The sequence below is a fragment of the Coenobita brevimanus genome, chromosome 70 (genome assembly GCF_032717465.1).
Source record: "Coenobita brevimanus isolate Jiangsu-jjx chromosome 70, ASM3271746v2, whole genome shotgun sequence".
Classification (NCBI taxonomy): Eukaryota; Metazoa; Arthropoda; class Malacostraca; order Decapoda; family Coenobitidae; genus Coenobita; species Coenobita brevimanus.
This window is the reverse complement of record NC_137023.1, coordinates 51,465,151-51,491,019: the sequence shown is the minus strand read 5'-3', so window position 1 is coordinate 51,491,019 and position 25,869 is coordinate 51,465,151. Positions and strand designations below refer to the sequence as shown.

General features: G+C 42.7%; 1 protein-coding gene across 1 annotated transcript in view; it reads right to left on the bottom strand.

Annotated features, from left to right (window-relative positions):
• LOC145406463 (uncharacterized) overlaps nucleotides 1–25,869 on the bottom strand; it is a 181,794-nt gene that overhangs the window by 23,270 nt on the left and 132,655 nt on the right. Inside the window, exons 3-4 of the mRNA XM_080277618.1 lie at nucleotides 11,132–11,277; nucleotides 9,683–9,808 (exon numbers count right to left, since the gene is read on the bottom strand). Of these exons, the coding sequence (XP_080133744.1) occupies nucleotides 9,683–9,808; nucleotides 11,132–11,277 (272 nt within the window). The remainder of the gene's footprint in view (nucleotides 1–9,682; nucleotides 9,809–11,131; nucleotides 11,278–25,869) is intronic.

Below are 25,869 nucleotides of genomic sequence, written 5' to 3'. Positions count from 1 at the left end.
TTTCTCTCTTCACTGTCTACCGTGATTTTATTGTACTGTTTCTGGTTACCATTTATTCCATTTCTAGAACGAATGTCATAGGATAAGTTACTGTAAATGTAAACTTACTAAGATCAGCGTCACTACAAGTCAGGGATACTGTCGAAAGGATTTGATAAGATTTAGATTAGACTGATGGTTATTTCTCCTCATTAATCACCTTTACTGATTTCATCTCACTCTCTGACTTCTCGCGTTACTATTCACTTTGTTAACTCTCTCTCTCTCTCTCTCTCTCTCTCTCTCTCTCTCTCTCTCTCTCTCTCTCTCTCTCTCTCTCTAACACATATACACACACAAGCATCTTCCTTTCTTTAACTCTTTTCCAATCCTTTTTCTTCCTCATGCCCTCTCCATCATTTTTTTGCCATCTCTTTCCCTTTTTTCTATCTTGTCTGTCTCCCTCTTTTCTCTCCTGCATATTCTTTCTTTCTCCTCAGTTTTTCTTTAATGTTTTCTCCCTCTTGGGTCTCTGTCCTTTCCATATCTCCTGCCTTTATCATATTTTCATCCCCTACCCAGTTTTCCTCTCTCGGCACCACACTCCCTACCTTTCCTTTTCTTCCGTTTCCCTACCTTTTAGTCCCTCTGTTTCTCCCCTTTCCCCTCTCTCCCCCATACCCTCAGTACTGCCTGTCCTTTCCTTCTGCTTCATTCATTATTCCCTCTTGCCTCACCTCTTCCTCCCCCCTGCCTAACTCTCACTCTCTCCCCACTCCTGCATTACCCTCTCCTCACTCCAGTCCTATCCTCTCCCCCCCTCCATCTTTACCCTCTCCTCCCTCCTGCTTTACCCTCTCCTCCCTCCTGCTTTACCCTCTCCTCCCTCCTGCTTTACCCACTCCTCCCCCCTGCTTTTCCTCCAACTCCTTCCTACCTTGTCCCCCTCCTCCCTCATGCCCTATCTCCCTCCTCGCTGCTGCCTTATCGCCCTTGTCCCTCCTACTTTCCCTTTCTCCCGCTTCGCCTTGTCTCCCTCCTTCCTCCTGCCTTACCATCTACTTCAATCCTTGCCTCCTTTCTGTAAACACACTCTCCATTATTCCTTCTCCGATTTTCTTCTCGTTGCCTTATTCTCCTCCTTCCCTTATTCCTACAGAAATCTTTCATTTCTCCCTTACCCATCTCCATGACTAACCCCTTCCCCCTCCTTCCTTACCCTCTCGTCTCTCCATTCTTACACCCTCTCATCCTTCCGTCTTCCTTCACTACCCTTCCTCCTTCCCCAACCCCTTCCTTCCCTACTCTCCCTCTCTCCCTATCCCTTTCCAACTCCTCCCTCTTCATCTCTCCCCCTATCCCTCCTTCCCAATACCCAGACCCTCCACGGCCCCATCAAGATGTAGTTTGCCAAGCCACAATCAGCCCAGTATCAAGTACTTGCACCTCCCCACCCACGTTCCTCTTCCTTATCTACCCACCAATGTTTTTAATGACATATTTGCCTTTTGATCTTGTCCATCCATCGCGACAACGCATCTATGGAAATATTTCACGCCACTTTTATCGCGGGCATGCCATCTCTCTCCACTTAGAAAGACAGGAGTAATCTCGCTATCTCAGATGCAGTAGTTATATAACGTCTTGGGCTTAAGTTGCAGAATATATGGTCGTCTGTTTATGCTCTTGTCCTACTAAATAAAACAACTAGTCACTTCAAAACCAAACCCTGCTGAATATTTAAGTGTACATTGCAACAAACTCAAGTGATTCATAATCATATATAAACCGGTATTATTGCTTATTGCCAGAATTAGTTAAGATTATCTGTGATTATGATCTCTGATTCAGATCCGAGGAGATGGTTGGGCTAAATGAATGAGCCCTCGCTGCCAGACGCAAGATAATGTCTCATGGGGGAAGGGAGAGATTTCGGGGGCTTTATCGTACGACATCTTTATGTACAATGTGATCGCTCTGGCCGCGGATAAGGAACGCTATCTCTCATCTCGGGGCGCGTAGGAGGAGGGCGACATCTGGATTGCACGCACAGATACAAGGAAACGACTCGCTGGGGGAAATGGTGCTTATTTACGACTTGTTTCTTCCGTCAACACGTGTATAACCGAGACATATTTCGGCGCCGATGTTGTTGCTGCTGCCGTTGTAACACTGCCTCTGTTTTTGTAGGGCAGGCACTGGGGTTGAGTTTTGCAGGGGGAATGAAGGTACGAATGAGAGTAATTTATCATATGGAGGAGACGGGTATCCCAATTTATCAACACTGCACTGGAGAGAGCCATCTCATTATTGGTCTGTTGTTGAAATAAGTAATCTTTATCTGAAAATGAACTATCCTTTACTGCGATGGCGTCTTCTATTAATTTATTCCTGTTATATCCAGGTGATAATATTCAGCTTAGGAGAGAGATCCTTCATTAACCCTCTTAGTAAAATGGGAGCATATGAAAGTTGCTTAAACCAGTTTTTGCGTTAAATTAAGTTACCATTGTGCTGAAAAGATTAATGAATTTTTCAAACCATACCTCTAAATTCTACACTAGTTTACAAGGAAATGTTGCATTATAGCCTTACACCTCATAAATTTGCAATATTAGTATAAATATGGCATTACGAATACCACAGACTTTACATACCCAGGCAAATCAGTCAACAAATGGGCTTGTACAGTTCCATATTCATTTTAACCATGCTAAAATAGTTGACAGACGAGGACAAAAGACCACAACTTTGTATACCTTTCTAAATCTGTCAGCAAAGAGGGATAAGGCGAGAATTCCATATCCTTCGTAACCTTTCTCAATCAGAAAACAAACGAGGATGAAAAGGCAGCAGTCTCCACATTCCTCACAGCCATGTACAATCAGGCAACATACAGGGATAAGCACCACACCTTTATAGGCTTAATAACCTTAGAAAATCGGCCACTGCATTGGGTAAGGACACCAACCTTCCATGTCCATCATAACCTTCCTAAAGCAGTAAACAAATAGGAGTAAAAAGACAGATTCACACCCTCCTCGGTCGTGACAAGTGCATTAAAACCCAGCCAACGATTTTGCTGCCGGTTCACGTCCTGAGATTTGCGAGGCGGAGAGAGCGATTACAGATCTGAAGTTCATCGCGAAGAGGCCAGATCTTAGATGGGTCTGAGTTAACGTCTCATTGCAGATCTGAGAGTGGGTGGTGCGTCTCCTCGGCAAGCAAGCAGGCGGGGGGAAGAGGAGAGAGAGGGGAAGAGGGGAAGGGAGCTGAGAGAGAGAGAGAGAGAGAGAGAGAGAGAGAGAGAGAGAGAGAGAGAGAGAGAGAGAGGAAAGGGGAAGGGGGAAGGGAGCTGAGAGAGAGAGAGAGAGAGAGAGAGAGAGAGAGAGAGAGAGAGAGAGAGAGGGAGAATGCGTATTCTCGTGGACTTAAGAGACAGTCTTGCGCTTTCTTCATTATCAGTTATTTCTGCATGACATTTATAGCATTCATTTAAACTGTCAGTATTGGAAAGACAACAGCATAAAAGAGAAGCTAAAGAAGGGATGCTGGTGATAATCCTAAACCGTCGGGAATATAGTGCAAAGAGTCTGACTGGGAGAAAATGAGAGGCTATCATTATGAAGCTTAACATTATTGTTTGCAGGGATGACTCCCTCCTTACGATAATATTCTGGTTTTGGTGTTGCAACCACCAGACGATATCTCTTAGCTAAGGGATGTCGTCTTTTTGTTAAGGGTTTAAATGCAATCTCCATTAACCTCTTCAGAACAACGGGCATTGATTTGTTCTTGCAAATTCTTGATGATTTGTTAGATTTAAGAAAACCTCACGAAGTGAATGGGTGTAACAGAGAGTACATCCAAATACAAAACATCATATGAATAACTTTAACTATATGGTAAATATATAAGCTACTGAGCATTTGTAATTACTGAGAATTACTGAGCATATATGATGTAAACACTGACCACAAAGGGACGAATTACTAATTATGAAGTAAACACTGAGAACAGGGGCGAATTACTAAGCACATATGATCGATTCACCAATCACATAGGAACAAATAGCCTAGCATAACAGAGTACGAGTATTATCATATATGAGGAAATATAAGCCTGTATTTGTGGAATTATTAAGCGTGCATGAAATCTGCTCACATGTGATTTAGCCGAGGGTGTGAATGATAAATTAGACAAGTCGAAAAATATAAATGGAGTGAAAATGAAGGCCATGATGCAAGCAGCGAAGTAGGCCACACGGTATTAAAGCAAGCAGGTGGGTAAACAGATGAGACGTGCTGGTAGATAAGGAGAAATACCAGACCATTAACTCCTTTCTCTACGCCGACATTTTAATTTAGTTTATTTTTGCTGCTATCTTGTCTTAGCTGATAGGGTTAATGAAGGCTGTCTCTTATTTTCTATTCGAAATGTCTCAAGTGTAATAAAATCGTCTGAAGATTGTAAGGATATAATAAAAAAGACTCCCCACTGACTGAAGGGGTTGATTCATTCACAGTGAGGGGCGTCTCTGTGGTTGAATAAAATGAAATGGTGACTGGTAGAAATTTAAAACTCGTCGTCGTACTGAAGTAGGCTATTTAAGAGAGATTGCTTCAGGCTCTTTTACATCAAAGTTTCGCCCCAGTGTTGAATAAGATCAGTTGGCTGCGGCTAGAGTACGAAAAAAAAAAAAAAAAAAAGGTGCCTTACTCATTGTTGGGGTTAAAGAAGTCTACGCCTAACACTTACTCGTACATTTGGACAAGCCACTCCTAAACTGAATACAATCATCAGGCCATGGCAAGAATGAAATAAAGACAGTCGTATTGAAAGAGTGAAAAGAGAAGGTTTGTAGGTTTAGAACTTTCACTCTGAAGGATGACTTAATCGACCATATAACGATCTGGAAGTAACAGGAATAAAAAAAAAATCATACTTAGGGGTTGGCATCATCATCGTCATGACTTTTTTATTAAAAGGCAGGACGAGATTGTAAATAACGGGTAGTAAATAAAGACATGGAGAAACTAAGAAAAAAAAAAAAAGAAGAATTAGCTAGCACTGTAGAGAGGCAGGAAGCGAGGCAGGTGTAGATTTAGACGAGTCAGACAGTAGTTCAGGTGGGCAGTTAATGGGGGCAGGTAGGTGGGCAAGGCAGGTAGGCTGGCTAGGAGGGTAGGTGGGAAGGGAAGAAATGAGTAGGTTGGAGAAGGCAGGTAGGTGGATAGTGCAGGTAGAGAGGGAAATCAGGCAAGTAGGTAGGGTAGACAGATAGGCAGGGAAGGTAGGCAGTTAGGTAGGTGGGGAGACATGAAGAAAGGGAGGGTGAGCAGGGGAGGTAGGTATGTAGACAGATAAGTGAGAAGGAAAGTGGGAAGGGTATGGAGGTAGACTGGAAGTGTATGCATGTAAACACGAATTGTAGAAAAGTACGTGAAAAGGGTAGATAAGTGGGTGGGGAGGGGAGGTATGTAGGACAGGCAGGTTAAGAGGGAAGGCAGGTAGATGGAGAGGGTAGGCAGGTAGATGGAGAGGGTAGGCAGGTAGATATAGAGGGTAGGTAGGTAAGTGGGGAGGTGAGGTACAGTACTAGTAACTAGGTGGGAATGGTAGGCAGGTTGGTGATGAGGATAGGTATGTTGGCTAGGAGGGTAAGCATGTAAGTGGTGGAGAAAACAATTAAGTATTCAGCAGTTTAAATGTGTGAACAGGAAGTTGGAAAGAATAGGTAGGGAGAAAGGATGAGTAGACAGGTAGATGGGGAGAACAAAAAAGATGGGTGGTGATGATAGGCAAGAGGAAGGATTAGGCAAGTAGGTGGGTAGGACAGGGAGGCGGGTAGGTAGCATAGGTAGGTAGGCAGGAGCGTAGGCAGGGTAGGAAGGCAGGTGACATTTGGCCATCTGGCTGGTATCTCACCGATGGCCATCAATCCTTTATCTCAACTGGGTATCTCCCCTTCACCCCGCTCCACCACACACCTGGGCTGGGGGAGGGGCAGGCCAGGAGAGGTGGGGAAGGAGGCTCAAGTGGCAGATATAAATTGAATAAAAAAACGATACATAAATACAGATAAAGAGATAAGTGTGTAAATAGATAAGGACGTAGATGGATTTTTATAGATGTTTTTAGACGGATACGTAAACACAGGTGGAGAATATAAGTCAGTCTGTCTCTAAACGTATCTGTCTATCCATCTATCTGCTTGTCTCAGTCTATCTGTCTATCAATCCATCTGTCTGTATTGACAAAGGGAGAGGAGGTGAGGTAGCAACATTATATGAATTGCTGAGAACGTGAGCAGTTATGGACGAGGCAGAGGAAGAAAAAAAGGATGGATAAAAGGATGAAATGATGGGGAGAAACCACGAAAAAAAGACATGTGGGAACTAAAGAAAAACTGCAGAATAAATAATGATGACGACAACAAAATGTGAGAGAGGCGCTAGACAACAGAATGGGAAGGGAAGTGGCGAGATGAGTGAATGTACAGTAGAGGATATCGGTGGAAGAAAAATTTGTGACTAAGACAAGATAATGAGAGAGTAATGGTGATGGTAGAGAACTGTCCTTGAATGAGGAAAAAGGTAAAAACACACAGAATTATAGTGAGTTAAAAAGCAAGGAGGGCGGTTGAAGAAAAGAGAGAATGAGGAGGACAGAGGGGGTTGGATAAGAGGACACACACACACACACACACACACACACACACACACACACACACACACACACACACACACACACACACACACACACACACACACACACACACACACACACACACACACACACACACACACACACACACACACACACACACACACACACACACACACGAGAGAGAGAGAGAGAGAGAGAGAGAGAGAGAGAGAGAGGTAGGGCGGAAGGGAGAGAGAAGGGGAAAAAGGGAGCTGGGGGAGAGGGGGGACAGAGATGTAGGAGATAGCTTGGACGGAGGAGTGAGACACGAGACAGAGGAAGGAGGGAGAGGGAGGGAGAGAGTTGGGAGAGGGAGAGGAATGAGGGAAGATGGAAGGGAGTGAGGGAGGGAGAGCAAGGGAACGAGAGAGGGAGGAAGGGAAGGGCAGTGTTAGGAAGGAAAGGAGAGAGGGAGAGGGGAGGGAATAGGAGAAAGAGGGAGAGCGAAGGGATGGGAGAGGGAGAAGGGAGGGAAAGGGGAGGAGATAAAGAGTGAGGCTGGAGGAACTGGGAGAGGAAGGAAGAGAGGGAAATGAGGGGATAGGGAGGAGGGAGAGGAGGGAAGGAGAAAAGGAGGAGGAGGGAGTAGATGGAAAGAAAAGCGTGTGGACAGAAGGGAAGGTAAGAGAGATGAGTGAGGAGAGGAGAGGAGAGGAGGATAAGAACGAGAGAGAGAGAGAGAGAGAGAGAGAGAGAGAGAGAGAGAGAGAGAGAGAGAGAGAGAGAGAGAGAAGAAGGACGACGAATAGGGTGAAATAGGAAAAGAGTGAGGAAGAAGGGAAAGAGGAAGAGAGGGAGGAGGGAGGAAGAATGAAGGGTAGGGGAAAATGGACGAAATGAGAGGATGAGGAAAGTAGACAGAGGGGTAGAGCAAATGCCAGAGATCGAGAAACTGAATGAAAAGGGTGATACAGATGTGAGACAGGTTGAACGTAGGAATCAGACATGAGGCAGAGAGAAACGGAGGAGGAGGACGACGAGGACGGGAAAAGGAGCGATAGGAAAGCCGTACAGTGAACAGAGTGGGACACAGGGCAGAGAGAGGGGACCAGACAAGGAAGCCAGGTCATCAGGACTCTAAACCCTACTGCATATGTTTAATGGAGACTGATCAACTGCCACTGTGATGCTTCCGTCAGTTCGTCGAGTCATGATATCCATTACTATATCTTTAGTTCTGTATAGAGGCTTGAGTCGATGTTTAGTGGGAAAAACGCTTGCTTTAGCCTGTCTGAGGATGTCAGTGTTATATGTTGCTGCTATCAAACGATTTGATTCAGTTCAGAAGACCCTCTTAATAGAGAAGAACTTAATGAAAACCCTCCACTTCGAAGTCTTTTCTTATCAAAACAAAATGGCCTGGAGACAAGAAAAATGTAAAATGAAACGTAATCGTATGAAAAGGATTAAACCATCCTTACAAATATTGAGAATGTGACTCGGAAGGTGACAGACTTCATCACACTGGTTGAGGTTTTCTAAGTCCAATTAAGTTATGGAGGGACTTAATATCTTGGATTAGAGGACGTATATATTGGCTTAATCTTAGCAGTTTTGGAGGATTTTATTCAACTTGGGAAAGGCCTGTTTCATTAAAGGGGTTAATGAAGGCTGTATTTGACCTCTCCTCTTCCAAGAATAAATTCATTTCTGACAGTCGTATGGGGAGGACAAAAATTAACAATAAACTCATCTTAAAAAAAAGAGAAATTGAGCAGAAAACAGTTAATAACACCACAAACATCGGCTGAGTAGTTTTTAATATTATGATCATCTGCATAATTCTCTCTCTCTCTCTCTCTCTCTCTCTCTCTCTCTGTTGCATTGTGTTCAAGTATGAATATGCTCTATAAATGCAAGGAGCAACAGGAAGACGTTAATGGAATATGTTGCAGCCTGGAACTGAACAAAGTGTAAAAAGAGTTCGAAGCTTTTGAGAGGAAGAAAAAGGTCATAAGAGTACAAGTTTTCTCTTGGAGATTGAAAACCGGGATGTAATATATTCAAAAGTACAATGGAAGGATATGTATTGGTTCATTCATTACTGTATTTTAAAAAGAAGTCGGTAGTGCAATACAGCAGTGCACGAGGGAGGTCGGAAAGAGTTGTGTGAGGGTGTGGTGATATGTTGTGACAAAGAGGCTTGCAGGGGTTTTTGTCATCATCACCCTTGACATAGGCTGAGATTAGGCGTCAGACAGCAGGCAGATAAGGAGATAGAGATAGGTAGCTAGTTAGTGATGGATGGGTAGATGAGTAGATAAGGAATGATTCACACGACACATACTGTAGATGAGAATATTACTGCATAGATTGATAAATAGACAGATTGAGAGATGGATACACGCATACACAGATAAGCAGCCAGGCTGACAGATAAACAGACAGTTATACAAATAAGTAGTTAGATAGCTTGGTAGATGGGCATGTTGACAGACGTAGACAAACAGGCGGAAAATGTCATAACTAAAATACTGTCACTTCTTTTACACACACACACACACACACACACACACACACACACACACACACACACACACACACACACACACACACACACACACCTTACTCCTCTGGTACTCTCGTTGTATGGTTCGTGGCAGATGCTGCAGATGTTACAGATAAATAATAGATGTAGATAGAAAGATGCAGATAAATAGATGTGTGTGGGTGTGGGTGTATATATATATATATATATATATATATATATATATATATATATATATATATATATATATATCATAGGCAAAGAGGAAAACATATTTAGAAAATGCAGTGTTACTTCACACACAAGTCCGGTACCTCCCGCCGTGCAATTGTAGCATAGATAGATAGGTTGATAGACAGATAGATAGATAGATAGATAGATAGACAGGCAGTTAGACAGACAGACAGACATGGAGAAGGAGAAAACAGGTAGACAGTTGTTACTTACACAGAAGTAAATTAAAACAGGTGAAACAATATCCCTCTTCCAGCCTCAACCTGTACTCACGTTATGCAGTTTGTAGTACAGGCCACATGCGTTGCACACGGGCTCGCCGTTTTGGTTGCGTCGCCACAGGGTCGTTGTTGTCGTCTTGCAGTTGGCGCAGCTGGTGCCCGCCCGCCGCTGCGCAGACTGGGGATAGGGGTAGAAAGGGGGTAATGTTAACGCTGATCTCTCTCTCTCTCTCTCTCTCTCTCTCTCTCTCTCTCTATATATATATATATATATATATATATATATATATATATATATATATATATATATATATATATGATGTCTGTCTGCCCATGTATCTATCTGTCTAGATAATTTTCATGAGGAGAGTTTGAAGCATTACATGATTATTGCACTATAGACTAGTGACCATATTACATAAGCTGAGAACGTTGTGTTTTGCCAAGTCTGTCCATAATTCTCCTTTTTTTTTATTTTTCTTGTCTGTTTCCCTAGTTCTCATTTTTTATTTAATCTTTCATTTTATCCTGTCTCTATCTTCATTCACTTTTGCATTGATTCTCACTGCATCATGATGTTTCACTCCTCAATTCTCTCTCTCTCTCTCTCTCTCTCTCTCTCTCTCCACTCGCAAAAACGCAGCTGTCTCCCTTTTGTCGCTTTATGTCAGTGTCTCCTTATCTAAATCTCGGCCTGCCTGTCCATTTGTCTGTCTGTCATAATCTTTTAGTCTCATTCCTAGAAGTTTGCAGATACCGTATTTTAATGTTATATGTTTCTTATTTTATGACGATGGATGGTAATGGTAAAATCGTGTACATTACCTGGGCGTATTACCATCATTATCCTAACGCTATTTCCACTGTTATATATGAGGTGTATAGAAGGGGAGAATGTAAACAGTAAAGTACAGTAGGAGATTTATGTACAGAATGCTCAGCGAAAATAGGGCATATCTCCATTTACTCCTCATTCAGGCTTTAAGTATTCTCAGCTCTGTGGCTTATGACGTGATGGTCTGTATTCTTTTCACCAACGAGATTTGAACATTTCATTGAACAGAATAAAAATTTTTACAATCCTTCAAATTTACTATGCAACAGTCTCAGCGACGTTGGAGTCGAGGGCCTGGCAGTGTGAGTAGGTCTATGGCAACGTTTGGTGTGGCACTGTGTGGTGTGAAAGTGTAAATATGGCAGTGTGAGGTGTAAGGGAAGTGGGACAGTGTTTTGTGTGGCAGTGTGTGTTGTGATAGTGTGTGGCTTGGCTGTGTGAGGTGCCGGGGAAGGATGGCTGTGTTTCCTACTGCACCGTGAATTCTTTAATGCCCAGAACATTAAGCACCTTGTATCCTGTATACTGTACAAAAATGTTGAATATATTACATACGTATCAGAAGTTATGACTGTTCTTTACATATGGTAGATATTTTACGGCATACAGGTCATTGTTTCTTTTTTTATTTTTATGAGGGAGACATTACTGTAAAGTGTGACTCACCATGCGTTGCTTGGGTTTGATGAGGGGTCGGTTCTGTCCGTTCATCTTGTAGTAGAGGCCGCATGCGTTACACAGGTAGTGGCCGTTGCCGTCGCGTCGCCACAGTGGCGTTGACGTGGCGCCGCAGTTCACACACTCACGACCCTCTGGGGGAGCAGGAAGAGGTCAGGCGACGGCCACCAGAATACAGTACTTCACTGTGCTATATTGAAGTACAGCCAAGGACACAAGTTCTAATATTCCACTTCGTGTACGTAACAGTTTTTGGAATGTCCCTTACTTTTATCCCTGACGCATCATATCAGAGCGAATCATCTATGAGCAGAGAAAGATATCAAGCCTCTCATCTGAGTAAGTTTAACCAGCAGGAGATGAAGTGGTGGAAAGTTCAGCGAACAGTTGTCCCTGACTGTTCTATCGCGGAAAAAAAAAAAAAAAGAATCGTTGACACTCCTCTGCCTGCTTTTGCGATATATGGTACATGAAAATCAATTACCTGAATCGAAGCACACAACACAGGAAATGGAGTAGTAAGGATACCCTCTGATGTTCGGGAACCAATGAAAAGTATGGACGGGAGGACACAATGCTGGCAGGGGACTGTCAAAGAACTTTTGTTCGTAATGGTGTTTAAGAAGTAAAATTAAGTTGGCAGCTGTATGGTGCTGGACGTGATCAGCGTATTTATCATGTCTTGGTAATCATTTCACTACTGTAGTATCATATAGTGCTTATTTTGGCTACGATCAGACAATTGAAGTGATGTTAACAAGGACCTCTAATCTTCAACAAGTTAAGCAAGCATCTGCTCCCATTGATAAATTCTAGGCAGAGTTGTAGCAAACTGATTTTTAAAAAACCTCCAGCAACATCCACAAATAACAATAAATTATTAATATTTTGCTCGTGCTTATGTGCAACCAAATATAAGAACCAAATACATCATCCTGAAAAAGAAAAAAAAACAACACACAAATAACATTATAACGCTGTGTATAATATGGGTAAACATATCTGATCCAGGGGATACTAAAAGTGTTTCACGAACTAAAAAGCAGAAAAGCGAGCAACAGGTTTATAGCAGTTGCATGCTGTAGCTAAACTAAGGGTATTAGCAAAGCAGACGGGAATAAAAAAGCTTGAAAATAAATGTTTTGTTATATGATTCAGCACGGTAGATTTATGAATACTAGAGACTTTGACATAATATTAGGCAATACTTATATCATTTTCACAAATAAATTTAACAACGAACCATGTAATCACAGAATTATAATAGATTTAATTTAGTATCAGGAACAAGTACGGTAATGTTCATGTGTTCTTGTTAGCATTCATAAATCTATCAACATATACATTTGTACACAGGGCCGTCTTCCTTCTGTAGTTACGAGAGATGGTAGAAGTTATGAATCAGGTCACACTGTTATCCGTTTTAAGTTTCCTGGCGACGGTGTCTCACTTTCAGTGTCGCTGATGGGCTGATACAATTGCGGAAAAGGCAATGATACAGCTGTACCCTTTTCTGTTATATACAGTTACATTTTAATATTTTTTGTGTCATCATCAGTGTCTCATTATGATCCATTGGAGAAAAAAAAAATAGTAGTCGAATGGTGCACGACAAATAAAACACTGATTTAGATAACTGTGAAAATAACAGAGTTGAATCAGAAAGTGTCTTATGGCTCAACATTCAATTTGTCAAGACCAGTGTCATCGTATCGTCAAAGTGATTCATTTATGGAACTTGGATGGTTTGGAAATCTTCATGAATCTGGCTATGTCTTCATTCCAGTGCATGCATTCACCATCTTTCACAATTACAGGAAGAATAACAAGCCACGACTTACTGGCATTCCAAGGAAGGGACAGGGAAGGTGAGGGGTGGAGATGTGTTGTAGGAAGGTGGGAAAAGGATACTGTAAGAGTATACAGGCGATGGTGCCAGGGAAGGTGAGGGGTGGAGATGTGTTGTAGGAAGGTGGGAAAAGGATACTGTAAGAGTATACAGGCGATGGTGCCGTCTTGTCGGTGTGGTGACCGAGGAGACGCGAAATATGCCCCGTATTTTTCGTGAGTTTATGAGGTTCCCCGACACCTCACTAGTGGTTTGAAGTATGTATTACACCTTAATATTCTTTCGCATCTTTTTAATGTCCACTTGGTTTTTGGTAACTCTTATACAGGAGAATATTAATGTGCCATATGCAGTAATCAGCTGTTAAGGATGTGAGGTGTTGGTAGCCTCATAATCCCAAATATCTACTGTCCATGGACGTCTTGATGCTGCGTTATGATTTTTTCTTAGTTTCTAAAAGCAAAATATGCAATATAGTAACGCTGTATAATGATTTCGACCAGTTTTCGGCCTTAAGTCTAATTTCCACCCAACGCTATTCTGCCTGCGGTATACCTCCCTCGTGGTGCACTGTTTTCACTGTTCGTTCTGCGAGTACTTTACTGATTTCTAACTACATTTCAATAAAGCAAAGAAGACAACAAAAGCAACAGTCGAGCTTAAGTCGCTCTGTGGGGTTTCTTTTCCTTTAGGGAGCTTCATCCTCTTCGGACGGTGACGCATTCTGTAATTAATGCTCGCCACTGCCACACACCTCTTATGGCAAGAGGGTTAAGTGGGTTCGTCCTTAACCAGTTCATTACGGCACGTCTCTCCGAAGCTGAATGAATAATATCGTCTGGTGCCACAAATTATATACATCCGTCATCATGGAGGACGGGTGAGGATTGACGCGTGAATTGTTTTCGTTGGGTTTCTAATAGTTTTGCATTATTTTTTTCATTTTGTTTTGTTTTTTCTGTCCTATCCATAACATTTAGAATAGAAGATATGATGATAATGATGATGATGATGGAAGTGGAAATAATTTATCGCAGGTAGGGAGAACGCGATGTTGAGCTTCTGGTTAATTAAAGAAACTTATATGGCTTAAATTATCAGCTTCCTGAACTACAGAGAACACGCAATGAGAGAGAGAGAGAGAGAGAGAGAGAGAGAGAGAGAGAGAGAGAGAGAGATAACTTTATATTCCCAGTATAGAGGAAGGAGAGATAAGGAAGGAACTGGGGGGAAGGCTTATCACAGACGGGCCTCTCTTTCTGTCTTTCTTTTTCTATCTCCGTTTCTATCAATCTCTTGGAAAACTGTGTTCTTCGAAACGTCTGCTTCTATGTATTTGATAAAAAGATCCTGTTTCATATCTCCATTTTGGTATATTTTCTTGTATTTATTAATTTTTGGAAAAACTGCCAAAAAGGATCAAGGGAATTCAAGTTTACCGATGCGAATTTTTTTGTCCCGTATTTCCAGAACTCGATGTTTTCCCTGCGATTTTTATTTATCTCCCTCCCACTATCTCTTTCTTCTCGTTTTGTGTACCCTCCCTTACAACCCTCTACCCCCTTTCGCGCACACACACACACACACACACACACACACACACACACACACACACACACACACACACACACACACACACACACAGATTCTCTCTCTCTCTCTCTCTCTCTCTGTAAGTTTGATTACGTCCTGAAGTGCACATAAACAGCAATTGCGAGAAGTAGTATGTCCTCACAAATGTTTCCAGTTTTTTGTACTCAGACGAGGCTCCCTTGACGAACTCATAATGGCATATACAGAATCTCTTACAATCACTGACACTTCCACACAACACAGTTTTGTTATACACGTTTCCCTCAACACTCGAAAAGACTTCCACACCTTTGTCTTGGCCTGTCATCCCATCTGAACTATTCCCATCAGGACGATCGTGTGTTTTTAGAGGATTTTTCTGTATCACTTACTAGTTCTCAACAAAACGATTCCCAGGAAGATAATCCGAATGTTTAAGGTCATGGTTAAAAAGATGAAGATTGTGCTATATTTCGTTAACTGTTGCAAGCTGGATTGATGATATAAAAACCAACTCAGATGTACACAAACCCGAAGCAAAAAGTGGTAGTGGGTTATTCCTCCAGTGACAGACAAAGCAGTTCGTGGGCTATATCAGTCAGTTGCCCTTTAGGTCCCATAAAACATTTCTCGATCGTGTATAGTAAGGCTGCTAACCTATGTTCGTGTTGTGTAAGTCAGCTGCTGCACTTCATTCCGTCGTATTTAGAGTCTTGTGATTTTTACGTTCTCCCACACATTCCCTTTTCTCTTATATCATTTCTTCAGTTTTAGCTTCCCCTTGGTGGTTAACCGTATTTTCATTCCTTCCTCCCTTTTAGTGTTCCCATATCTCACATTTTAATCCTTTATTTACGTTTCCTGATTTTTTTTCTTTTCTTTTGCCTTCGTTAGGATTGCACGTACTGCTTTCCTACATCTTTATTTCCACTGATGTTTCATAGTCTCTCTCTCTCTCTCTCTCTCTCTCTCTCTCTCTGTCGTCACTACCCCACAGCCGCGTGTGTTTTGGAGTTCTCCCACGCCGACAGATCGTATCGGGGCCTTTTTCCCCACCGCCCCCTACCATGCCCCTGTTTATTCAGTGTTTGTTTTTCAAAATCATTATTTTGATTTTTCCTTCCTTATCGTTTCCCTCGCATGTATAAAAGCTCAGGGCATAGGTTTTTCGTGTTTTTTCACTCCTACCATTTTTTCCCTTAATTTTGAGTTGCTGTTTTTATTCCTCACTTGTGTTTAGACAAGCACAGGAAATCTGTATTCTTAGATCTTTATTTTTTTCTACCATTTTTCATTATTTGCAATTTTTAACTCTCTCTCTCTCTCTCTCTCTCTCTCTCTCTCTCTCTCTCTCTCTCTCTCTCTCTCTCTCTCTCTCTCTCTCTCTCTCACCGTGAGGAATTTGTCACATATTTTCCTCCTCAATCCTGGTGTCCTCATTTATATCCACGTTCTGCCTTGATCTTTCGCTGTGAAGTAAACAAAGTGAGTTAGATGCACACTGCTTCTCTCTCTCTCTCTCTCTCTCTCTCTCTCTCTTCGCTTCCCATCGCTTTCTGTACTTTTTCTTTGTCCCCTCTCCCTGTCGCCCACTCCCCTCTGTACCCTTTCCCCTTTCGTCCTTTCTCTCTCACCCCCTTTTATTTTTTTGTTGTTAGCCCCCTTCGTGTTCTCTCTCTCTCTCTCTCTCTCTCTCTCTCTCTCTCTCTCTCTCATGTTTTCTGGTTGGTTGTTTAAGACTAAAGCAAACGGCACGAGTGAAAATCAGTGTAAAGAATAAGTACAGAATAAGGAGTTTTCTAATTAATCAGTTTGACGATGAGTTCATTATTTATCTTCCACTCTGCTGGTGGGAGTGCAATAATGATGATGTTTGATATGATGATGATGATGATGATAATGATGACGATGATATGATGATGATGATGATGATGATGATGATGATTCATTTTCTGTTTCTTACTTACTTCGAGATCCTTCATAACATATTAGTGTTCAAAGTTTGATGAGTTGTACGGAAAATACTTATCGTGCATATAATTGGAGAATTGATTTGCCATAATGATACAAGTAACAATTTCACTCCTCCCTTCGTCTTCTTTTTTCTTTCCTTTCTTTTTTTCTTTCTTTATCTTCTCTCGCTTAGGTTGTTGTCAGGTTGTTTGGGATTTTTTTGTTCGTGCTGTTTTATGCCCTGAAGCACTAGTTTTTGGCTCCAACTCACAGCCTTTTAGATCCTTCACATCGACAGAGCATTCTAGTACTGAATAATACAGTACTGCATGGTAAAAATAATATATAAACCTGTTTAATAGTTTAGTGAAGTTTGTCTGATTTCGTTAGTCAGAAAGGTTCGTCTAAAGATGTATATAATCTCCCCGAAGATGTGGAAAAGAACATCGGGGTGATGATAATGATGATAATGATGAATATGTTGCTGGAAATTACGATGATGATAATGCTGATGATGTTGATTGGCGAGATGATGATGATGGCAAGTATGACAATGATGATGATAGTGATGCTGAATTGATGAGAAAAATGGTGAAACTGATGATGATGGTGATGATAACGAGTCTCCCTTTTCCCTGTCCGTAAATCCATACAGTATAGGCGACGGCGTAAAGGAGTTGGCCCTTTTAGCCACCGTCGTAGTGTTATGGCAGGATGTGGGTGAAGACTGATCACGCCATCAGCACGACACTCCTCCCCTTTCCCTTCCTTCCATCCTTCCTGCCCTCCCAAACACCGTTTCCTTCACACTCCCTACCCTTCCTTCATGAGCACAACACCTTTTCCACAGCCCTCCTTTCTTTCACCTCTCCTTTTCACAATACTTCTCTGGTCTTCTTCTTTCCATCCCTCGTCTTCCTAAATCCTTTCTCTTCTTCCTTCATCGATCAAACACCCCTTCCTTCAGCCTCCATCCTCATCCTGAACCATATTTGTTTCAGCATTCCTTCCCTTCCTTCCTTCAGTCACCCTTCCTCCTTCTCTCACTTTCCTCCCTCCACCCTCCACTTCTTTCAACCCTCCTCCCTCTTTTCCTTCCTTCAGTTTTCCTCCCTCCCTCATCTTCTGACATCATCTTTCCCCTTCCTGCATTCTCCTTCCACATCCTTCAACCTCCCTCCCCTTCCCACGTCGTTCATATAACTCTATCCTTCATCGGCACAGCGCTCCTCCTCCCTTCCTACCCTTCCCTCATCGGTCATACACCTATTGCGCAACCCATTAAGACCAGTGTTTGAGCCTTGGGCTATAGAAGTCGAACGCTGTTTTTTTCTCCTGCTGACGCCAGTTGATTTTTTTTTTTTTTTTTTTTTTTTAGAGAGAGAGAGAGAGACCGACAGTTGCGGTAAATATGCAAAGTTTTTCTCAGTTAATGCCAGACGATTTTATTCAGATCAAGTGAAGAAGCCAACAACAAACAGGGGATTCAGAGGCTGAAAAGCAACAAATAGATCAATTGACTTGTACCCCTCGTGATGAAGGCTGATTCCCATATTGTTGGTCTTTTAAGTTTGATGGTACTTGTCATTACCTCCTCCGAGGATGTTATGTTTTACCCCGCGTTGGTTTGCTTGTTTGTTTCTCAGTCTGTCTGTTAGCAGGATTACTCAGAAAGTTATGAACGGATTTTTATGAAATTTTGTGGACCATGGGCCAAGGAAAAAAATGATTAAATAGTGGGCCGGATCCGGGTCCGGATCAGGAGTATCCGGCACAGTATCTCCATAAGTTCTCAAAGAAATTCAGTGAAATTTTGTGGAAATGTGCACCATGGACCAAGAAAGAATTGATTAAATTTTGGGGTGGATCCGGATCTGGATTCTATATCCACGGATCCGGATCAGGTAATACTCAAAAAGTTATGATCGAATTTTGATGAAATGTGGAAGGTTGGGCCATGGGCCAAGGAAGAAAAGTAAAATTTTGGGGTGGTTCCGGATTCGGATCCAATTTAATGGCAATGGCATTGGCGGAGGTATGCGATCTCTGTGCGCTTTCTAGTATTAATCATGTCCCCGCCAGACGATGACGATCAGCTCTTTAGAGATCCCTTAAAGCGAAGCAGTATGCTACTACTGTAGTTTTTGTTTTGTTTATTAATGTGTGTAGTAGTCGTTCTCAGTGATAATAAAGAAGGACACTTCATTATAGTTCGTAGTTCATAAACTGTTTTGAGATAATCTTTTTTTTTTAACTTTCTAATCAGTGCTTTAAAATCGTGATAAACGAGAGAGAGAGAGAGAGAGAGAGAGAGAGAGAGAGAGAGAGAGAGAGAGAACCCCAGCCTGAGCAGCTACAGTCATCCGGAAGATCCTCACTAAGAATAATCCTAGTTGAGTGTTTAAGCCAGGAAACTCGTTGAAAATTTACACCAGGACCTACAAGCCCCTGTGAATGGCGCCCTCTTCCCCTTCCCTAGCGATCGCCCTTCCATTGGCCGCCCCATCTGGATTATGAGGAAAAAAGGAGGATATCCGAGCCGTATTCATAAACTTTCTAGAACCTAACTTGTTTATGGTATTGCTTGTTTGTGCCCTTAACCTCACCCACACAGTTACCAAATCCCTCGCAAAAATACTCGGGTGAATATCAGTGGGAAAAATAGGACCAAATAGTATAGTTTCTGATGACAAAGGCTGTATTCATTAGGTTTCTCGTAAGCTGTGTGTACTCTAGGCACTTTTATCCTCATTCACTTCGCTGCCAAATACTTCGCAGCCAAGCTAAAGTGAACATGAAAGTGGAAAACATCTAACCATACAGTATGATTTCCAGCAACGATCCATATTCATTACCTTGGAAAAGCTAAATTATGCAGAGTATTGCTTGCTTTCACTTTCATCTTCACTCAGACTACTAGCAAACTCCTCTTAACGAAACGAGAGAGAATTTTAAAACGAAATTGTACAGCAAAACTAATTCACAAACATGGAGACCTTGTTTGTCGCAAAAATGGGTTAAGGTCCTTTATAAATACGGGTCCTGGATTAGTCCGTGCCCTTGAACTATTCCTAATGTCTCTTTCTATCAGTGGCACTAACGTCCTCCAGCTCTGGAAGGTCCCCCTAGCCTCGACCATATGGAAACACACACACACACACACACACACACACACACACACACACACACACACACACACACACACACACACACACACACACACACACACACACACACACACGTCCTTATGTAGGTTATAACTAAGGACCAGTTTGGGATGTTTGCCAGGACCATGTCTAGGTTCCTTGGGCTATATTTATGAAGAATCCTTACATTTTCAGAGGATGAATATGTCTTCATTGGAGTTAACTGTTATTACAGTTCCTCCGGTTTGTATTGTTTTTACCACTTTGATGTTCATTCCAATGTGAAATGTTTGGTAGTTGTATGAATGAAGATAGAAGTTTAGGTAAAAAGCCAGTCTTTTATACAGCGTAAGCTTAGGTGAGTTTATACACACGGCCCCCTGAGTGTCGTGTGCCCAGAGTTAGTACCAGTTATGCCAGACCCGCCCACGAAGAGAGTCTCCGGTACCCTGCCCTCTTTCGGGAACTGCATGCATAAGATTAGATCCTATGCCGAGTGCGGGTATGGATAGACGATTCTGATGCAACTACGCAGGAATATATGAATGAGGGAATACAGCAGGAAGATCGGCGTGAGGGTAGTGTTTGAGCTGAAAGGTAATCCCTGGTTCTGGTACCGCTGGCCAGCACCTGCCCGATGTTATCACTCCACCGATAACATCACGGGTCGGAGGGGCGCGCCCAGCAGTCCGGGAGGGGAGGAGTGGGGGCTAGGAGAGGGCATAGGAGGGCACTAGGTGGGAGAGAGGCAGGAGGGGGCAGAGGGGGACACCAAGGGGGGCCTGGCGGACAATAGTGGCGCGCATACATCGCCCCCTAACCCTAAATAATGAACGAAACAGTCGATGTCAGCTCCGGATTATTCACTTTAACCAAGCCACGACAACGCTTTACTTTGCTCAGGACATGGCTTTATGACACTGTCGCACACACTGGATGACAGCTTTTCTTCACAGGACACATGTACTATTACCTACTGTAACTTTCACTCATTCATAACGATAACTTTTCCTTTTTTCTTCTCATAATTTAATGTTGCAAATTTTTCGGCATACCAGATGCACAACTTTCGTACTGAAAGAGTTAACAGTGTTGGAAATAGTCGATATTATTCCAAGGTTTTTCACCGTATCGTCTTCAGGAAGCAATGACTGACTTCCATCTGAACAAAATTATATGGCGTTACCATGATCAATATATTGTAATAGAGTTGTCTCGACCATAAGAGGGTTGAAAGTGATAGTTTTAATACCCAGACTCTGTGCTCACTCGGCTCATAAAATCATTTGGTGTTAGCTGAGTTAAAACTAGAGATGTTCCGTCCATGAGATAGTTGAATAATAAAAAATAGTGTCGATGACAGTTCTAAGTTATCCATTTCACACAAGCTAAAAAAAAAAAAAAAAAAAAAAAAAAATCTTGTTTGCGTCAGCCATGGATGAGGTGGAGCTGACGTACACGCTAGTTGACAGCTCATATTTCACCCACACTCACGGCTCGCCAGATGCCTAAGAGCCGTATTCTCGTCGGCATAGGAGGCTTTCAGCACGTCATCCTGAACGATATGGTTTTGAATATTAAAAACGCTAACATTCAGCCCAATATTACCATTTCGAAGTGTGGGGGCTTGAAGTAATGCTGCCATGCTTCAGTACATTTCACGGTGTATGACCAGCCTACTTTCCTTGATGCCTTTACGTGATCGAAAGCCCCCAGTAGTCATCTCTTGGGGATTCAGCCTAAGCAAAGTCGTCACACCGACTGGGGAATTCTAAGCGCTAGACCCAGGCACCATAATCTCCTACTGCCAGTCATGTATCATACTGGCATAGACACAAACCACTTAATAAGTAACACATTATCAGCGAATATTAACTTTCCAAAAGAGAACAATAATGGTAAGAAAGAGGTGAAAGAAAGCCTAATAAACTAACGAGAGTCCGGGCTTGGCGGGCTTAAGGGTAGAGAGGTAGCACTTTGTGGTGACGGTACAAGAATCTCAGTTATGGGTGGATGTGCCCATCATCAGTTGATTCATAAACTCTAATAACTTGTTATCATCTCACCGTTTCCTCTCTCTCTCTCTCTCTCTCTCTCTCTATCTTGCCAGCCTACATTTCCCTCTTTTGTTGTGTGGCAGCGACCCATGGTTGTGTCACTGTGCCTTACCCCACTCAAGTACACCCCAATGTTCTCCCTGCCCTACCCTTTCATGCCCCGTTTTCACCCTTCCATGCCCTGTTTTTATCCTTCTATGCCCCTTATGTACCCTTTCAAGCACCATCTGTCCTGTCTTCAACCCTTCAAAGCCCTGTCTATCTTTTCTTTGCGCTTTTATACCGTTTCTGTTCCGTAGCTTATCTTCACCACCTATATCGTGTCTTTCCATTTCCGTATCCCATTTTCACTATTCTCTGTCTTGTTTTTACTCGTCCATGCTCTGTCTCTACTCTTCCACGCACTGTTTTATTTGACCTGCACCCTCCCATTCTCTTTCTGTTTCTTCAGTACCCTCTTATACCCTGTCCACTCCCTTCCCTGTCTTGTTTCCACCCATTCATGCCCTGTGTGTATCATTCTGTGCCTTGTCTCTACCTTTTTGTGCCATGAATTTTTCTTCCCATGCCCAGCCTCTTTTCCAGCATGCCTTGTCTCCACCTTTTTATGGCCGCTTCTATTCATTCATGCCCCACCTTCACCCTTCCATACATTCTATCCTGTCCTAACTTTCTATGCCTTGTTCCCCCTCTGGCATGTGTCCGTTCTGTCATGCCCCGCCCCTGCCATTCCATGCCCTGTGATACCCTTCCATGCTCTCTCTTTAACCTCTTCACGCTGTGTGTCTACCCTCACATGCCTTGTCCCTTTTGTTTCATGCCTTATTACTACCCTTCCTAACAATGCCACCGCACCCTCGCTTGTCTTATAAAAGTCACCTCATGCGGTACAGGTTATATTTTCCTCATCTTTCCTTCTCTAACACTTTCTGCCATTTTCCTTTCATTCTTAGATGTTTGCTGTGATTTATTATCTCTTTTACATCTTGCTTAAACCCCTCCTTCTGCCTTTTCTCCCCGTTTATGTTCTTCCATGGTACTTTCATATCCTTCTGTTAGGACTCCCTGTCTCACTCTCTCTGTCTCTCTCTCAAGTTGCTAAGCCCTTCTCCCTGCGACCTGTCTGTTCTAAGGCTAGCTTCTTTCTGCCCTCTCTTTCCTAAATTCTGGTGAAACAGGAGACGTATCACGTGTGTTCCTTGTGAGTGGAAAGTTCTAGAAGCCTGTGTGTGAGTATGAGTGTATGTGTGTGTATGGTCACTAGGCGCTGTCGTGTGCCTATAAAGCATTCCTTGAGTTAAGAGTGTGTAAGCATGTTTAGCATTGCTCGATTCTCGCACACAATACCTTCTCATCATCTGACTCCCTGCTTCTATCTGTCTCTCTATCTATCTATCTATTATGATTTGTAATTATAATATGGAGTCCTAACATATTTGCTCGGTCACGCGAAAATGGCGTACCATCGACAGTTAATAGTCCTAACACTTCCAGTACGTTTTTACTTTTGAACTTCTCGCTCTGTTGCTTGTGTGATGGCATACCTTGAAACCATGATTCCAAGCCCTTTCTCTACCTTACCTTACTGCGCCCTGGTATTGCTTTCTAACCCTCTGGTCAGACCATTCAATATCCACCCAAAACTATATTCTTTTACGCCTTTTCGTTGTACTTCAGTTGTCGGTACCCACTTTGTTCGTTCTACCGTTGATCCAGAGTATACCATTCATGTACTCCTTTGTGAGCTTTTACTTTTTGCCCTTTCCACGCCTTGTCATTCTGTATCTGTACACACACAAATCCTTCCATTCCATACTCAGATACAGAGTCATCCTCACCCTGACTCTGCTTTTACAGACTACGCCTACCATTACAAATTATGCTTTCTACACCCTTCCCTACTTCTGTCCTCCTTCATACGCTTTCATGGTCCTTGAATTCCCCTATAAGTTTTAGAGTTCCCTTTTCGTCCTCTCGTCTCCAAAATACTCGTGCTTATCCACATCATGAATCAAAGTATAGTATTTCCCTACCGTGTCAGACCTTGCTTTTTGCACCCTGCTCTGTCCCCTCCCCCCACACACACACTTTCCCTTATATACTCTAAACATACTTTTTCATACCCAGGTTCGACCCTTACGCACCCTCCTTCATCTTTTCTCCCCTTTCCTTAGGCATTCTCTCTCGGCGATTGCTCACTCTCTCACCTATTCACTTCTCCATCTATTTATCTCTCCCTCACTCTTGCTTCATTCCTTCATCCTGTGTCTGTCGTTCACCCTTTGCACTCTCACACTATTCTTTCCTCTCTCCTGTACCCATTCCTCTTTCCCTCCTTTGTTCCCTACATCTCTACCTTTTCGTTTTTCCTAAGCCTTACTTCCTCTTTCGTCTTTGTCTCTTTCCCCATCGTACCCTCACTCCTTCACCTTGGCCTTCTTCCCATTCACTCTTCCTCGCCCTTTCCTCCCTCCCGTTCCTTCTTCCTCACGCTTTCCTACTTTCCAGTCCTTCGTCTTCACCTTTTCCTCCTTCCGTTTCCTTCTTCTACACCCTTTCCTCTTTCCTTTTCCCACTTCCTGACCCTTTCCTCCATTCCATTCCCTCTTCCTCACTCCATCTTCCTTCCATTCCCTCATCCTTATCCTCTCCATCCTTTATTGAAAGTTACCTTCTATGTTTTCCCTATCCCTGACCCCTCTTCTCTGAATATTCCTTCTTTCGTCTCTTCACCCATTCCTTCCCCTATCCACCCTCATCTGTTTTCCTTATTCCTGTCTCTGTCTCTTCTCTTCTTTAACTCTCTCACCACTCTCATGTTTACTCGTTCTCGCCTCTTCTCTTTTTCTCGACTTTCTCAGTCTCCTTTCCTGCCCTTCTCTTCTGCTCTCCTTTCTGTCTTTATAATTCTCACACCCTTCCCTTCGCATAACCACTCGTATTATATCCTTCCATCCCCTTTCCTGTCCTCTTTTCTCTCCCTTCCTCTCCTCTTTTCCCTACTATCCTCTCCTCTCTTCCCTCCCTTCTCGTGCCGCTCCCTGCTTAGTCTGCGGCACCACAGGAATGCGACACACTCAACCAGAAGTCCTCACACACACCATACCTCTTGACGTTAAGCTGCCACCTACAATTCTCTCTCTCTCTCTCTCTCTCTCTCTCTCTCTCTCTCTCCAGTATTTATATAAAACTTGATACTTATACTCTCTTATTCGTTTTGATACTTCTTCGTTGCACAAGATATCATTTCGCAATTTTCAAACATACATATTCGTTTCAGTTTTGTGTTTTCTTTACACCACAAATGTTCGGAATAATCACGAATTTCCCTTGTTAATCTCCTTTTGCTTGACACCCCTATTCAACTCGCCCAGCTTTTTCCTCATCCTCTTTCACCTTCTCTTTACGGCTCTCCTCCTGTTTCTTCCCTCCTCTGCCTCTTACACTTGGCCCTATCATGGTGCTCATCTCCCTCAAACACTCTTAACACATTTTTTCTTCTTCTCCTTCCATCCACCTCTTGCGTTCTGTGCTCTTGAACCCTATTTATCTACATTCCTCTTTCGCTCGAGTTCTCTAGCTTTTCTTCCCTCTTCTAACTTTTGCACTTGTTGGAATCATGGTCCTCCTCTACCTTAACCATTCTAGCACATTTCTTCCATTTCTTCTCCTCATTCCCTATGGCTGCTGTTCTCTGCCCTCATCTAGTCATTTCATTTGCTTTAACACTGTGCTTATCTCCCTCAAACCCTTTAACACATTCCTTCTTTTCATACCGTACGCCTTCTGCTCACTGGAATCATCTCGTTTATCCTGTTCCCTCGGTTTTTTCACTTTAATATTCCACTTTTCTTCCCTTCATTTCACTTGACGATGTCCTAGTCTTTAATTCTCTTAGGCACGTTATTATCATTGTCTCATTCATTCTTTACACTTATTAGTTTCTCAGATTTTCTTATTTTTACAACTTTCTTCCCTCCATCTCTGCCTTACATGCTGCACTATCAATCTTCATCTACTTCAGACAATCAGACAATCAAGTTTGCTCTATTCTGCTTTGTTCCCCCCCCCCTCTCTCTCTCTCTCTCTCTCTCTCTCTCTCTCATATTTCCCAGCTACTCTGTTTCTGTACTTTCCTCCGTTTTACGA